The sequence below is a fragment of the Diceros bicornis genome, chromosome 41 (assembly GCF_020826845.1).
Source record: "Diceros bicornis minor isolate mBicDic1 chromosome 41, mDicBic1.mat.cur, whole genome shotgun sequence".
NCBI classification, from domain to species: domain Eukaryota; kingdom Metazoa; phylum Chordata; class Mammalia; order Perissodactyla; family Rhinocerotidae; genus Diceros; species Diceros bicornis.
In genome coordinates this window covers 1,149,016-1,164,732 of record NC_080780.1, presented here as the reverse complement: position 1 = coordinate 1,164,732, position 15,717 = coordinate 1,149,016, and the positions used below count along the sequence as shown (strand labels likewise).

The 15,717-nt window shown below is 56.2% G+C and overlaps 1 protein-coding gene across 2 annotated transcripts; it reads right to left on the bottom strand.

Moving 5' to 3' along the window:
* Nucleotides 1-10: 10 nt before the first annotated feature.
* Nucleotides 11-13,964, bottom strand: DBNL (drebrin like). 2 transcript variants are annotated; one of them, XM_058534714.1, is made up of 13 exons: nucleotides 13,824-13,964; nucleotides 9,259-9,314; nucleotides 7,239-7,351; nucleotides 6,579-6,653; nucleotides 4,892-5,038; nucleotides 4,032-4,109; nucleotides 3,575-3,726; nucleotides 3,389-3,437; nucleotides 2,855-2,948; nucleotides 2,136-2,231; nucleotides 1,927-2,039; nucleotides 1,577-1,670; nucleotides 11-1,110 (listed from the first exon to the last, which is right to left on the bottom strand). In XM_058534714.1, exons 1-13 carry the CDS (start codon nucleotides 13,904-13,906, stop codon nucleotides 971-973), a joined length of 1,290 nt encoding a protein of 429 aa, XP_058390697.1. In that variant the 5' UTR covers nucleotides 13,907-13,964; the 3' UTR covers nucleotides 11-970. The 2 variants fall into 2 exon arrangements, with proteins under 2 accessions (XP_058390697.1, XP_058390698.1); XM_058534715.1 differs by having other exon boundaries at nucleotides 3,389-3,434.
* Between the last annotated feature and the right edge of the window lie 1,753 nt (nucleotides 13,965-15,717).

The window sequence follows — 15,717 nt, the reverse complement described above, 5'->3', positions numbered from 1 at the left end:
GGAGGCTGACTTCAATCACATCTTAACGTTTATGCCTCTTCCAGGTGGCTGATGGTCGGCCAGAGGCGCACGCACACCTCAGATACCCAGGAAAGGGTTTGTTTCCACTCAGGGGCATTCAGGCTACAACTGGGTGGATGAGAGCTGGGGCCTATGTGGGGCAATTCTTACTCCAAAAGCAGAAATGTGAGGGCTGGGACAGACATAGAGGGAAGACAGCAGGCACAGGCCACTCTGGTTACTCTTCCTGAACCAGAATCAGCTGAGAGGCACACATGGGCCAGCAGACAAGAGTGAGCCACACGGAAGGTCACGTCGTGTCTGCTGATGTTTTCACACCTTCCTTAACCCACTCAGATGGGGGGTTGGTCATCCCTCTCCCTACTGCCCACAGCCCAGGCAGAGGGACAGAGAACGGGGAGCAGAGAGAACCCAGAAAAATGAACTAGGCTGCCCAAACTGTCAAGACCCACTCTGACATTGGTCATAAACTCTGCTAAGTTCACTGTTCCCAAGGGTCACCAAATGCTGTAGCCACCATCCCTTAAGAGCCAAGCGGAAAAGGAAAAAGAGGCAAATGCAGAGGAGGCCTCTAGATGCCCCTGCTCAGACTCCATAGCTTGGCAGTACTGTTCTCCTCAGGCAGAGGTCACCAAGGGGCTGGTCATGGGCGGGACTTGGCTCAGTGTCCTCTGTTGGGGTCAAGGCCAGACTGGTTGGGAGGGCCTGGGAGGCTGCTGGAAGCATGTTTGGGAATCACCAGGTTATTGCTGCATATGGGGTAACAGGCTGAGCCACCCAGGCCAGAGGGAGCCTGAGGGCTTGTCCTCATGGCGGTGGGGGGGGGGGGTTCCATTCCTGGAAGAGTGCTGTACACAACCCTCACACCACCTCCCCCAGCAATAAGGAAACCGCATCAGGGTGGGGAAAAGAAAGATGGGCCTCGGCCTTGGCCAGCACTGGAGGGTCCTCACTCAATGAGCTCCACATAGTTGGCGGGAAACATGCCAAAGTGGCCATCCGGCCCATAGCCACGCCACCAGCCTTCGTCGATCACCTCGATGCCCGTGATGAGGTTCTCAGGGTCAAAGGAGATCTCGGTCTCGTCGGCTGCAAGGAGGGTAAGCCCAGATGCTGTGCTGGGGGCCCTGGGGCTCTGGGTGCCAACCCCAGCCCATCCCCGATGCTGCTCTCAGAACACAGCTTCCTATAGGGTCTCGCGTCTCGCTCTGGGCCCACTGTTCCAGCAAAAGGCTGGAGTACAGTACTTCCACACACCAGCCTGCTTCCCAAGGCAACCACCCAGGGTCACCTGGGGCGTCAGTGTCCAGTCCTGGCCCACCTCTCTGGTCATACCTTCAGGCTCTAGAACAAGGCTAGCAACTGAGATTCATGCCAGCGGACAGCAAGTAGCTGCTGGGAGCATGTGCGGCAGTCTGGGCTGTCCACCCCACTCTCCCCTCTCACTCTCCTGTCTTCTCTTCTAACACTGTCTGGGACTGTTCCCACAAGGGAGCCCCAGAACCCTATCTCTGGATCTTGGGCCTGAGGGCTGGGCTGGGCCGCAACACATTACCTGCCTGGTAGTCGTAAAGGGCCCGGGCACAGAGCCCTTTCCCACTCAGACTCGGGTAGTGGTCTACGTGCTCAGAGCCAGGATCTTGCTGCACCTGCCCAAGGACGGGAAAGAAGAAGAGAAGTCTGGGCTCCTGGTTACCACAGACTCGGCCCTGCCTGTGGTCAGCCCTGACAGCAGGCCTGGGGAAAGGGGCCCGGCATGTGGAGGGCAGGGCTGCTCCAAAATTGTACAAGATCATCCACATGTGGTGAGCCAAGGAAAAGCCAGGCATCCCACGATCCGTACGGCCGAGGGTGTTTCTGGGCACACAACCCCTTTGCAGCCCTGCTCTGTTGCAGGGAACCCACCACTGGGGGCTCCTCGTAGAGGGTCTCCGGCTCTGGGGGCTCCTCGTACACAGCCTCCTCTTCTGCCTGCACTGGACCCGGAGGGGCACTGGGTGCCGGTTCCTCACGAAGATCTGCATGGGAGGACAAAGCCTGCTCTGACCTTGGGGAGGGGAGAGAACATCCCCTGGCTCCCCCCGACACCCCTCTAAGGGGTAGCCATGTCTTGCCTGCCCTGGGCCTTGAGGTGGTATGAGCTGGCTCCCTGCCCAGGGTGGGCTCTGGTTGGGTGAGCTGCTTCTGCAGGAAAGGGCTCCTCAGCTTGCCTGCAAACCAATGGTAAACACACAGGACATCACGCAACTGGAAAGGGGGAAGAACAACCAGTCTCCGCCTTTTCTGTGCTCTGCCCAGAGGGTGGACCTGTCCTGGGATAGTGGCCATCACACAGGAGTATACGGGCACATGCGGCAGCTGCAAGACCACCACCTGGTGTGTACACATCACACACACACCAGTATGCTCCAAGCAGCCCCTCGGGGGCCATGTGCAGTACGGGAGAGATGGCTGGCCAGCAGCAACTGCAATCCTGTGTCCTCCAGGGGCCAGCGAGGTGACTGATGCAGGCCCCTGGGACCCAGCTGACAGCCCAATGTGTGAGCTGTACCAGGGTTTACAGGGCTAGGGCTGGACGGTCTCCACTCTGGAGCCACACATGGTCCCTCCTCTCCCACCAGGTCTCTGTAGGATGAGGTCAAGGGTAGAAAGGGACACCTGGGTCCCAGGCTCCCCTCCCAGAGGCTGCCCTCATGAGCACAGGCTCTCCTTACTCACCTGCCCGTCAACTTCTGACCCACCTGTCACCACCTCAGAGGGCCCTCTGGACGGGGGACCCCAGGCTCCCCCCTGCCTGCCCTGCCGCATGGCTAGGCCCAGAGAGACGTCTCACCTGGCTGAGGGCTGGGAATAGATGTGGTAGACATGGCCCTCTCCTTCTGCTTGAAAATCTCCCGTGGGTGTGCTGGCTGCTGACTGACAGGCTCCTGGGGGAGCACACGTGAACCAGCAGTGCGTGAGGACCCAGCAGCCTATCAGCCCGCCTGGCTCCCCGCAGCTGGGGCGGGGGGTGGTGGGAGCCAGGAAACAAAACCCCAAAGCCAAGGGGCTCACAGGCCTCTTCTACGACCAGGCTGAGGTCCAGGCCAGGCTGACCTTCTGCCCTTCACTCTCCCCTCCACTGCCACCTCTGATGCGCCAACATGTATCCCCAATTCCAATCTGTCCCAGCTGGCTGCAGGATCCTCACAGTAACCCCCTCCCTTAGGCCCGCTATGCTGGGCCCGTGTGTCAGAAGGAAGCCCAGGGCTGCCGTGGCTCACAGCAGGCAGCCTCTGGGCCCGTCCAGGACGAGCCCCAGCAGATCGGGGACTCCCATGAGTTACTGTGACTGGCCCCTCTGGATGGGGGAGCGTCCAGGTCTCACCTGCTCCTCTCTGTTCCTCGAAACCACTTCCTGCTGCTCATACTTCCTGCTGGGAGGGCAGAGGGAAGAGCTGCAGCCCAGCCCCAGCCCACTCCGGCCTGCCTCCAGGGGAGACTCCCAGGGAGGAGAGAAGGCCCTGAGGCAGGCCCCAGGCAGCAGCCACCCACCTCTCCTCTGGGGCCTCACCTCTGGGGGCCAGCCTCGCCATCCTGCTGCAGGTAGCGCTGCTCCCGGAGGGCGGCCTCACGCAGCTCCCGTTCCCGCCGCTCCTGCTCCAGCTGCCGCCGCTCCTGCTCCAGCCGCCGCTTCTCCTCCTGCCTGCGGTTCTCCTCCTCCTTCTGCAGGGAGAGCCGCGCCCGCCGACCCCGCTCAGCCCCTGCGCTGCCCTTGCCCCATCCTGCCCAGGCAGCCTGCACAGCAGCGCAGCCAGGCGTGCGCTCCAGAGCAACACTCACTAGCCTTGTTACTTAACCCCTCTAAGCCTCAGTTTGGCCATCTGTAAACAGGTGCTAACAAGATTTGCTCTATAAGCTTATTGTAAGAAAAACTGAGACAAAGCAAGTAAAATACTCACTACCTGCTTGGCACATAGGAGATGCTCCACAAATGCCAGCTATCATTGTCGTGCCCGGGCAGCACTCACCTCTGCTTTGGCCCAGAAACTGTCTTTGCCAACTCTTTTGATCTCGGATACAGCGTTGGTTTTCTGGTACACAGAGCCCTGGGGGGAACAGAGGATTCACTACAGGGCTGTTGGTGGGAGCACAGAGTGCAGTCAAGAACCGTTAGGCTGGCACCTGGCAGAGGCAGCGGCACTGGCCCAGTGACCCCCAAAGAGACTGATAGCAAGATGGCCTGAAAAGCCCTGGAAATGGCCAAACAGAAGCTCAACCCAGACAACACTGGAGGCTCTGTGGCTGCACCAGCCCTTGGGGATGGAAGCCAGGGGCCATTCCCAAGAGGCTGGCCCACCAGCCTCAGACAGCTGACCACCAAGGCAGTGCCCATGGAATCTCCACAGACCCCAGCTGTGCCTCGGGGGACTCGGCTCCCCACCCAGCACCCGGGCCACAGGCCCATAGCTGTCTGCCCACGACTTGGAAGGGCCTGCCCTGTCTGCCACCAGAAGTTCCTCCACAGCGGCCACTGTCCAGGGCCACGCAGGACACGCTGGTGCCATGGCCTTGAGGGTGCTAAACTGTCCCTGCAGAGTCTCTGACCACACAAAGCCACATGAGATGCTCCAGAACAGCTGGTCAAAGCACCAGGCAGAGTCGGGGGCTGCTCCTCATGCCCACTAGCACCTGCCTCACCAGGAGGCAGCTCCTGCTCCCGTCAGACATAGAGTTACCATCTGCACCTCAATCCAGCTTGGGAACTGGAAGCCAGGCAGGTGGGAGCCCAGCCCCACAAGGGATAAGCACCAAGGGCAGACCCAGCCAGTCTGGACGCTGGGAACTGCACTCACCTACCCCACCCGCCTTGGGCCCAGGCAGCACTCACCACTGGGGCCTGGGGGCCCATGTCCTGGAAGCGGCCGCTCTCCCTGTGGAAAGTGTAGTTGGCACCCGAGGCCCTAGCCACCTTCTGCATGATGCACTCGGGCTCCACGTCCTCCTCGGCCCTCGCGTTGATGGTCACGTGGGCCCCCTGCAGCGGGAGCAGCAATTAATGAAAGGTGTTTCAATTCCAGGAGAGGACAGGCTGCCCACTGCAGCCTGTACAGCACAGACAACGGCTGCACAGGGCTAAGGGTCAGGAGACCCTGCTGGGAACCAAGGCACACTCTCCTTAAGGCCTCAGACAAACCACCTCAAGGCAAACCCCTTGTACTTGACAGCTCGTGCGTGAGGCCCCTGCGTTCCACCACCCTGTGACTTGTTCTGTGGTGCTGCATTTCAGTAGGCAGCTCAGGCATTAAAGAAAGAGCTCAGACAGCTCTTTCTTTTTTTTTTTTTTGCTGAGGAAGATTCATCTGTAGCCAATCTTCCTCTTTTTGCTTGAGGAAGATTCATCCTGAGCTAACACATGTGCCAGTCTTCCTCTACTTTGTATCTGGGTCGCCGCCACAGCATGGTCGCCGACGAGTGGTGTAGGTCGGTGCCCAGGAACTGAACCCGGGCCACTGAAGCGAAGTGCGCTGAACTTCACCACTAGGCCACAGGGCAAGCCCCTAAAGGGCCTCTTTCTAATGGATAAAAACTAACCTTAAACGGCATCTGGAAACAAGCACATTTTCTACAAAAAGCAAGCCACCTATTTCTTCCTGAGAAGTCAGACCATGACCTCGCTCACTGTTACCAAATATCCAATAAACTTGGGTTCCTCCTTCAGCTCCTAGATGGAGAAACTGAGGCATATCTGAAGAAATATTGGCAGAACCAGAAATCAAAGTCCCAAGTCTCCTTGCCACTAACCAAAGAAATCCAAAAAGTCACCTGACAAGTGAACAACAAACTCTTTTGAGGGGCCGGCCCGGTGGCGCAAGCAGTTAAGTGCGTGTGCTCCACTGCGGCAGCCCGGGGTTGGCCGGTTCGGATCCTGGGTGCACACCGATGCACCGCTTGTCAGGCCATGCTGAGGCGGCGTCCCATATAACGTAGAGGAAGATGGGCATGGATGTTAGCCCAGGGCCAGTCTTCCTCAGCAAAAAAAAGAGGAGGATTGGCAGATGTTAGCTCAGGGCTGATCTTCCTCACAAAAAAAAAAAAAAAAAAAGACTCTTTTGAAACTCAACAAAGTTCCATTACATGATGACTGACATAAATCCATGCAGAACCAGACCGGAAAGGGACGTATCAAAGGGAATATGCATGCTTGAGGTGCTGGGCACAAACAACTCTCCCTCTCCTCCAAACCCTGACAACACTGCTAAGTGTTTACAGTACTCATAAAACAAATGGAACCCAAGGCCTAGCCTTGCCCCAGGACCAGCTCCAGCACAGTCCTCCTCATGGTCCTTTGTCCTTCTTCTCCACTGAGGCCAGCTTGCAGGTGGCTCTGGCCACATCCTGGCCTCCTGAGTACTTGCTGAGCAAGAGTCAAGCAGCCTCTGGTCATGCCCTGAAGTCCAGATGGAGCACCGGGATGTGGGGTACATTTCCAACTCTGGCTGCAATTCCCACTCACTCACACCCAGAAACCCTGGGGCCTGAGGAACTCTTTGAGGCCCTTAGGGAGCAGCTCTCACCTTCAAGAAGCTGGCCATGGTGCTCACGTGGTTGGCGCATGCTCCCTTCCGCACATCATTCACACCCTCGCCCGTCTGCAACACAACACGCCCAGCATGACCCTCTAATTCCCGGACATGACCCAGCCCTCCTCGCTAAGCCACTGCCCCCACCAAGGACTCGGCAGCTTCTCTGGGCCCCAGGAAAGACAAAACTGCATCCTCAAAGTAAAGGACAAGGTGAGTCCCATACCTCCAAGTCAGGGAGGTTCTTGGGGCAGGACAGCCACCAGCTTCCACTGTGGGGGGTCACCTCTGAATTCCCTAGTCCCCACCCAGTGGTTCTGTTCTGTTAGAGCCCCTGTCCTGCCTTCCTAGCCCTTCTCCAGGCCCTCTGCTCCCTCAGGAGGACTACCCTGAAGGGGACAAAGACAAGGGTGATGGTTTGTACCCCACTTTGCAGGAGTAATTCTGGGCTTGGAGGTTGAATTCTACAATAGCAAGGCCCCAGGTATTCTTTGGGCAACAATGAATTAATCCACTATTCTGTTCATTCACCAAGCTATCCTGAAGTCAAGTCCTCCTCTGCTCCAGTCATGAAAGGCAAAGGAGGAAAGAAGAAAAGGGAGCTTTTCTGAGTCACGCCTAGACGAAAACTCGGAGCCCTCAAGTTTTACATACCCAGTTGATGAGGACAAACTTGGGCAGGCCGGAGTTGGGGTCCTTCACCCTGCAGAAGGCGTACATCACCTTCCCGCTGTTGAGCTCCTCCACCATCTCCTCCAGGCCCCCCTCTGCAGCAGTCACAAAGAGAGTGAGAGGTGGCTCAGGCACCCCGTCCACCCTGGCACCTCGTCCACCAGGAAAGGAAACCCAGGCTGCCTCCACACCAGGTTCTCAGCCCCACCTGCAGCAGAAGCCCATTCCTGGGCCACCCCCACTCAGCTGACTGATGAGAGCTGCTGGGACCCAGGATCTGCACCTGTGCCGAGCCCTTCAAGTGATTTTTTTACCCACACTAGTCTAAAAACCACTTCTATAAACCCACAGGTAATTCCAGAAACAAAAATGTCATTTTGGCCACAAACCAAGCACCAGAGTTTCAAATGGAGGGTCTCTGTGACAATTTTACCATTGCCTGGACCCCACGAAGGGCCCTGGAATAACAGGGCCTGCTGTGAGTCACCTCGCCCTTACCCATGTGTCTGCTCAGACTCGAGGGCCACCCAAAGGGTCCCAAGCAAACGGAACGTCCCACAGCAGTGCATGGGCTCAGCTTGTAGACTCTCCAAGTGAGGATGAGGGAGTCACGGGGGGACAGCAGCAGGCCACCCTAAGCCATTCTCCCCTGACACTGAGGCTGTGGGCCCTAGCACGCACTAGAGTTTGGGGTTCTTATTAGGCCTCCAAACCTCCTCAGGCTGCGAGGAGGTGCTTTCTCAGGATTCTGGCTATAGGGCTCCACAGAACCTAGGCAGTCCTGCGCCCCTGCTCTGGGCACTCAGGGCAGAGCCTCGTGAGTACCACTGGGGACAGTGGTAGGAAACATGGCTGCTGAACTCCGCAACTCTTGTGAGACCATGGTCAGTGGCAGTCCTTCGAGAAAGATGACCATCAGGGAGAGGCACTCATAAAAGGGAAGGGCTTTCTATCAACAAGTCACCAGAACCACTCATGTGGCAAGCAGAGAACATGCTGGTGAGTATCCGCTTAATAACGAAGCTGTGTCACTCATGTCAGGCGAGCTGGCCTTGAGCATAGGGAGGAGACAGGGGTATCAGCTGGGGGGATCACTCATGTCAGGCGAGCTGGCCTTGAGCACAGGGAGGAGACAGGGGTATCAGCTCAGGGGATCAAGGGTTACAAACCACCATCTTTGGCCCACCACTCGGATAGCCTCTGCCCAGTGGCGGGTGAGAGCCCATCTTTCCTGAAGGGACCTCCCATCACCCTATATTCAAGTAGCACTTTTCCAGGTCACCCCATCCCGGCTGACCATGTGCACTGATGCTAGCTCTCCTTGGTGAGGTTGGGCCCCTGCGTATTCTCAACCCACCAGGAAGAGGGCAGAGAGAAGGATGAGTCTGTACCTTCTTCTCCTCCACCAGTACCCAGCTCCGTGGAACTGCCATCCCCCCAGCTGCAGCCCAGAGCTAGGGATGCAGCACGGGCCAGGCTATGGGCTGCCTGAGAGCTGGAGAGGGCCGGCCTGTTTCTCATCTCAGCTCTCCTCAAATACAACACACAGAGAGAGCACTGCTGCCCTGTACCACCAGGCGAAGAAAGCCAAGGTGTTATTTTCATTTAGAAACATCTGAAACCCAAAGCTGGTCAGAAGAAGTCGTGAGTGCTGGGGGCCCCACACTGCTTGGTGGAGCCCCTTGTCCTGCCCGGTTGGCTGCAGCCACTGTGCCTCATCCACACCCCAATTAGGGGACCAGGGAATTCCTCAACATTGACAGCAATGTGAGATGGTGTCTCACCATCTTTAGCCAGGAGAGGTGTCAGTACAGTCACGCCACATGCAAGGGACACCTGTGTGCCCCAAGCCCCCTTCCTCCTGCTGTGAGGGCTGAAATGCCAGCCAACATGGAGCACGGACTGTCACAACTCTCTCTCCTTACGCACTTCACCCTCCCTCCCCGTCTCTTGCCTCCTGATGCCCGAGAGCCCATCTGTTTCCTCACGTGGTCATACTTACCCCCAGTGCCAGCCACACGGATGTCATTGCTGTTGCCTTCATAAGTAAAGAGAGCCCTGAAACAAAACAAACGGGCTCTGTAGCCAGTGCGTTGGGCGCTGTCTGCCCTCACTGTACGCACCAGGCCTCACGCCGCACCCCAAAGAGCTCAGCATGACAGTAACACTGTGGGCCGACATGGGCCCACCTGACTCACTAGGCAGCGTCTCAGGAGGCCACTGGGCCTCCCAGAGCTGCACCTTCTCAGCAGTGAAGCTGAGAAGAGGCCGGCCTGATTTATCACAGGGGTTTGTTGTGAGGACAAACCTATGGAGAAGGGGAGCATACATCTGCTTAGAGGAAAACTAAGCTGCAAAATTTTATGGCAACTTTCTATACAGTTGTGTGTGAAATACTCCCCTGGCTACCAGGTATGTGAATTTGAAGAGACAAAAGATACTGCATCCAAAGCACCCCGTAGAGAAGCTGGAAGGAGGAATATGTGCATCAGGCACCTGGGAAGGCTGCCCAACACCCTTGTGCATGTCTGCTCCACCTTCCAGAAAGCCTGAAGGGTTGGTGGAGCAGGTGGCTCTGGGCTCAGCAAACACAGACTTTTATAGGTTGCATAAGAAGCCACAACTCCACATGAAGTCAGGCCCCTCACAGGACAAGTTCTATATCTAGCAGAACATTAACTCTCCACAGGTGACCCTGGGCCACACCTTTCTTCTCCTATAAGACTAATTATTCATAAGAACTCTGGAAAAGATTTGGGCTTATACACTTCTGCCCCAGTAGTATGGAGAAAATATGGTAAATTTTATTAAATCTGGGCCATGAAAGGTCCCTTGACCAGAACAAAAGTTACTCAAGGAGAACATTCCGGAAGAGGTGGCTTCCCTGCAGTCCACACAGAGCCCAGGCACCAGCACCACCTCTGCAGCAGCTCAGCTCCTGGCAGCGCTGGCAGACCATGGGGTGGGGACGCTGATCCATCAGATAGCAAGTCAAAGGCAAAACCGGATCTAGTGCATCATCTCCCCGTGCTTCCAAGCACAGGCCTGCTGAGGCCCGCCAGACAGGAGCTCCAGGGTTGACAGTCTGACAGGAACCAAATCAGCCTGCACTCAGCTTCCCCACGGCCTTGCTAATGCTACTGGGCAGAGCTGCCTATGCCTGAGAAAATAGGAAGAAAGTAGACCCAGGCCCAGCTGATCCGGTTGGTAGGAGGACAGGCTGTGAGGAAAGAACCATTGCTTCCCAGGAGAGCAAAGAGAATACGGAAGGACAGGCACCAAAAGGAACAGTCAGAGACACAGGGAATAGACGACGTGGGAGTGGTGGATGTCTAGACTCTGGAGGCTGGAGTCCTGGCCAGCCCTCCTTCTGGAGGAAAGAAGCCCGTTCCCCCCGAAGGCTACAAAACCCTGGCTGCAGAAGACGGGGACACTGGACAAGCAGCAGGGGACGGAGGTGGCCGCTCAGCCCAGCTCTTCCAAGAAGGGATCCAGCAGCTACTAAGAGCCATGCTGCGTGCCTGCCACCTACCCCTCCACCCCAGGCTCCAGCCTGAGCCACCTTCTTTAATGTTCCCAGTTCAGAGTCTCATGCCCACATTCAATCGAGTTCTACACTTCTTTCAAATCAACGTGAAAAAAAAAATGGTGTGCCAGCCTATGCACACCACAAGGAGTATGGAGCACCTTATAATTCAATCCTTCCTTCCAAAAACACATACTGAGAACATGCTGCTTGCTAGTCATGGGAATAATGCTATGAAGAATCCCTACGAGGCCCTGCCCGTGGAACTCTCTATCGGGACACAAAAAGAAATACACAAATCAACACTAACACACTGTCAGATAGTGCAGTGGGTGCAGGAGGGGAACAACCCTGCCATGATCTAGGGGAAGAATAACCTGGGGGAACCAAGAGAAAGACTCAAGATGGAGACCTGATGCTGTGGCTGCTCCCCACCCCACCTGGCTTCAGGCCTAGCCCAATACCACCCACTCTGCACGTGAGACCTTGTACCATCCACCCAACCAGAGACCACTTCTTCTTGCTCTCATACCGTATACCACTTTTTCTGTACCCCTCTCAGTCCATCCTTCACCTGAGCAACTACTGCACTGGGGATAGACACAGGGCATATCCCATCCCTTCCGGTGAAGAGAGAAAGGAGACAGGAACACCAATGAGGAGTCTGGCATGTGTCCAGAGGAAGTAAAACAGGGAGATGGGAAGATGTGACTGCAGCCAAGCAGCTAGGAAGCGAGGAAGGCCTCTCCAAGAAGGCAACCTCGGAGTTGAGAAGTAAAGTTTGGGGAGCCCCCAGGATGATGCGGAAGGGCACTCCAGGGAGAGGAAGCAGCAAGAGCAAGGGCTCTGAGGAACCAGCTGGCAAGTTTGAGGAAGAGAAAGGCGGTTAGAGAGGTGGAAACAGGTGTGGCCACAGTGTGGTAAACAGGAGGGGTGGCAGGCCAGGAGACCAGCAGCTGGGCCATGCAGGGCCTGTCAGCCACAGAGAGGAGTCCAGGCTGTATTTAATGTGCAACAGGAAGCCACTGCAGAGTTTAATAAGCAGGGAAGTGACACGGTTTAGATATTTTTTCAGCTAGTGAGTGGGGACCTGCCACACAGTATCTGGTGAGATACTTAACGGCTGTGACAATGAGGGCAGAGGCCAGGGGTTCATGCTGCTGAGTGGTATGACCCAAAATGGTTCTGGAGCCTGGGTGAGAGTGACGAGGCTGGTGAGATGGGTGGGCTCTGACTGGGTGAGAGGAAAGAGGCTCAGCACCCTTGTGGGAGACAGAGTCCTGGGTGGTAGCAGAGAGCTGTTAAGAAGCCCAAGGACAGGCTGGAAACATGAGAGGCCTGCAGAGGGAAGCCTGAACTGCCAGCTGGGCTGCGGGACATCATCCCCAAACCAGTGATGTTTCCTGAAAAGACTGAGGATGAAGACAGACCTGGAGGGAAGACCCCTTAAGAGGCCCAGAAAGGGCTACACCAGATGATTAAGCACACATAAAGGAGCAGACCCCTAACTGGGCAGGACTGGGAAGGCACAAAGATGCTTCCAGGCTCCAAAGTCACGTGCCCTCACATGGATGTGAAAATGGGACACTCAGTGTGGAGAGACTTTCAACAGGGTTTGGAGTAACAGCAGAGGCCGAAGGGCCCTCTGAGATGGGAGAGAGACAGGGTGGAGGGCTGACACCCAGAACTTTCCTTAGAGAAATAACAGTGCTTGACGTGTCGGTGAATTTCTGAGGGGCTGCAAAGAAGAGAAGGCAGAGAATCCCTACCAGTTACCAGACACCCATCCCTAATTAGAACAGAAGCGTTCCAAACAGAGGATGTGCTGCTTGGATCCTACGCAAAACTGTGGACAAGTGCCACGCAGGGGGCCCACACCCACTTGGCCCCAGAGACGAGACGAGTCTGCAGATTCTGCAGACCTAGGCAGCTGGTGTTCTGAAACTCTTCCCCAAAAGGCCAAGGGCTGAAGGAAAGGGAAGGCCACAGCGTCCTCAGTGTCACAATAGTATGTTGTATGAAAGCGACTCTGTGCTGGGCACCAGAGAAAGCAGATGAGAAAGCAGCAGCACTTGACAAGTGGAGATGAGCCAGTCACGTCAGCACAGCCACCCACAACAGGCCCCGCGCCAAGCAATGGGAACAGGCTCCCCAAAGCTGGTCACCTTAGTTCATCACACTCAGCACATTTCTTAGAACTGGAAGTGCTCACAACTGATCAGTGAAAGCCATTGAAGCAAACGGGAAAGTGACACAGAATTACCTTGCATAGCTACCAGTGCTTGCCCAACAAAGAGTTGACCCTGCATGTGGGCTGCCCAGGGCTACCCTAGAGACTTCAGATCCAGGCTTCCAGTACTATAAAGCTCCATCCACTGCATGAACCTAACCACTGACAGCCTGGCGGAGGTTGTCACGGGAGGTGGAGGGAGGATGGGACCTTCCTAAAGACAAGTAGCCAGCATCCTTGTTTCATCCATCTCCCCACAGCTCAGGCACGGGAAGGAGTATTCTTCTTTGAGAAAGGGAGGTTTCTGAAACCCACACTCACAGAGAACTAGAAATCAAACCCTTGACCTCGTCTGACGCCTCCAGGGCAAGGCTCCTATTCCCAGCCGGACTGCCAGACCGCTCTGCGAGGCCCATTCCTCAACACAGAGTTTGAAAGAAGCCAGGCCTGGCTTCTGCTTTCTCACGGAGGGCTGTGGAGGGCCCCTTCGTCCAGGGAAGTCCCCGGGCAGGAAAGGAGAACCTGGGAAGCCACCAACCAGAGCCAGGCACAGAACCCAACATGGAGGCCCGAGGAGCCGAGACCCGACGCCAGCGGAGGGGGAGGGGCTGGGGACTCACTGGGCCCCCAAGACGGGGTTAACCCGCCCACGCACGGCGGGGCACTGGCTGACCAGGGCGGGGAGAGCACCTCCCGGGGGTGGCACAGGTGTGGGGCAAACAGGTGAGCCCCGGTCCACCTGCGGCCGCGCGGCTCCGCAACCCCTGGTTCTCCCGCCCCTGGCCCGCTCCCGGCCCGCCTCGGCGCCCACCAGTTGGTCGGGGACTTCTCGGTGACCACCCGCACGTAGGCCTCTTGCAGCGCAGGCCCGTTTCGGCTCAGGTTTGCAGCCATGGCCAGCACCGAGATCCCCTTGCCCCTGCTGCAGCTTCCGGGCCCGGCCCGCCCCCGACGACCGGAAGCCCCGCCCACCATACGGCCGGAAGCGGAAGCGGCGTGGGCGAGGCCAGGGTGAGTGGGCGTCTCCCGGCTGGGCGTCGCAAGAGCGGGGCGGGGCGGTGTGGCGGCCTGCAAAAGCCTCTGGACCGGAGGAAGGGGGCAGGGTACGTCCCTTTGCGCGTCCCCGGTGCTCCACCCCGCCCAGGCGTTCGTTCGCCTTGTGGGCCTGGCCGAGGCACTCAACCGAGCTTTCTGATAGCTGCTCTCAGGGAGCACCGTGCGTTTCTGTCCTAACTCTTGCCGCGATTAATGCACTTATTTAAGAATTTGAGATTCATGACAGTCTCCCTCCAAACGGAATTCCCGGAGCGTCTGTGTGGACCCTCAACAGAAGTTTGATCTGTGAATGAAGCATGCATGAATCAATGAGTACGCGAAGTAAAGTGAACACTAAGTGACACCACACCGCCACAAACCTAACTCAAAGTGCTGTTGTGCTTCCTCGACCTCACCTGCATTTCCCCCGCTGGTTTGGTTGAGGACAGGGTAGCGGAGGAAAGTGAAGAAGCTGCCCGCTGCTCATCCTGATTCTCTCCAGGCCCTGGCCGACTGAGGGAAGGGGCCCACAATGCTTCAATCCACTCCCTTCCTGCAGGGAGCACCAGTTCCTTCCATGCACAAATGTGCCTGTCGTGACTGACCTACCTGGAGGGAAAGAGGGAAATATGCCAGGGCCCAAGGCAGCTGGAAGCTTCCCTTCTTACCCCAAAGAACTCCCCACCTCCCTAAAATACAGATCCAACAGTCCCATAGTCCCTTAGATGTGCTTTTGAATTCAGAGTTTTTCAGATTTCAGAAAAGTAATATTGATCCCAAGCAGCATCTGGTATCAAACACGTTCATATTTGTGCAGTGATGTCTGTGAACAATTGGCTAATTGGGTTATAGAAAGACTGTTAATGGCCTCGTGGCAGTTCAGGTCAGGTTTGGCTGCCAAATGAGTTACCAAAATCATTTATGTCGGTTTTTATTTCTGTTTACATCATTGTTGTTTATTTTACAGGCAGAAGCTCTGACATCTCTCTGATGGGCAGAGCGGTTACCTTGTCCCAGTCTGGGGAAATTGTAGGTCCTGGCCAAACACTCCTTCCTTTCAGCAGCTCCGGTCTGCCGCCTCCCTCCCTCCCCAAGTCCATCCTGGGTCTTCTCTTCTACGACGTGCAGGTGTACCCATTTCTACATTTTGACTTCACTACTGTGTTTGCATCAGAAAAATGAACTCTAGTAGTGCGGACCTCCCAGCTCTCCCAATTTCTAGTCTTTTTTTTCTTCAGTGACATCTCTGCTGTCCTTGTTTTTCTTTCAGACCTGACCCTCAGGTGACTTTCTGCTCCACCCTAGTCCCTCCCACCCTTTGCATTCCAGGGAGAGTTCAGCCCCCAGTCTATGGTTCTTCTGCCTTCTTCTCTTTGGCCCCATGTGTCTTTGTTTTCTCTCTTATCTCTGGGAATGTTCCTGTTAAACACCTCCTAGTAACCAGTTTCCTTCATCCACTTGGCTGCCAGTCCCCAGCCTGGGGTCCCTGGACTCCTAGGAGGTCTGGCAGCACTTTTCAACATTTTAGTCAACTTAGGGAGACCCCCCCTTGCCTGAATCAAGCTGTGCAGGCCAAAGAGGCAGGTCTCTTTGTTTTGGAAATAGATCAGCTCATTGTGGTGACCAGGTTCATCCACACTAATGAGGGAAAATCAGGGAGATCCAGGCTC

Coding starts and splice junctions, on each gene's coding strand:
- DBNL (XM_058534714.1), bottom strand. CDS start 13,906: ATGGCTGCAAACCTGAGCCGAAACGGGCCTGCGCTGCAAGAGGCCTAC. Junction 5,039..6,578: donor CCATGGCCAGCTTCTTGAAG/GTGAGAGCTGCT, acceptor CTCCCGCTGCAG/GGGGCCCACGTGACCATCAA. Junction 1,111..1,576: donor CCTTTACGACTACCAGGCAG/GTAATGTGTTGC, acceptor CCCTCCTTGCAG/CCGACGAGACCGAGATCTCC.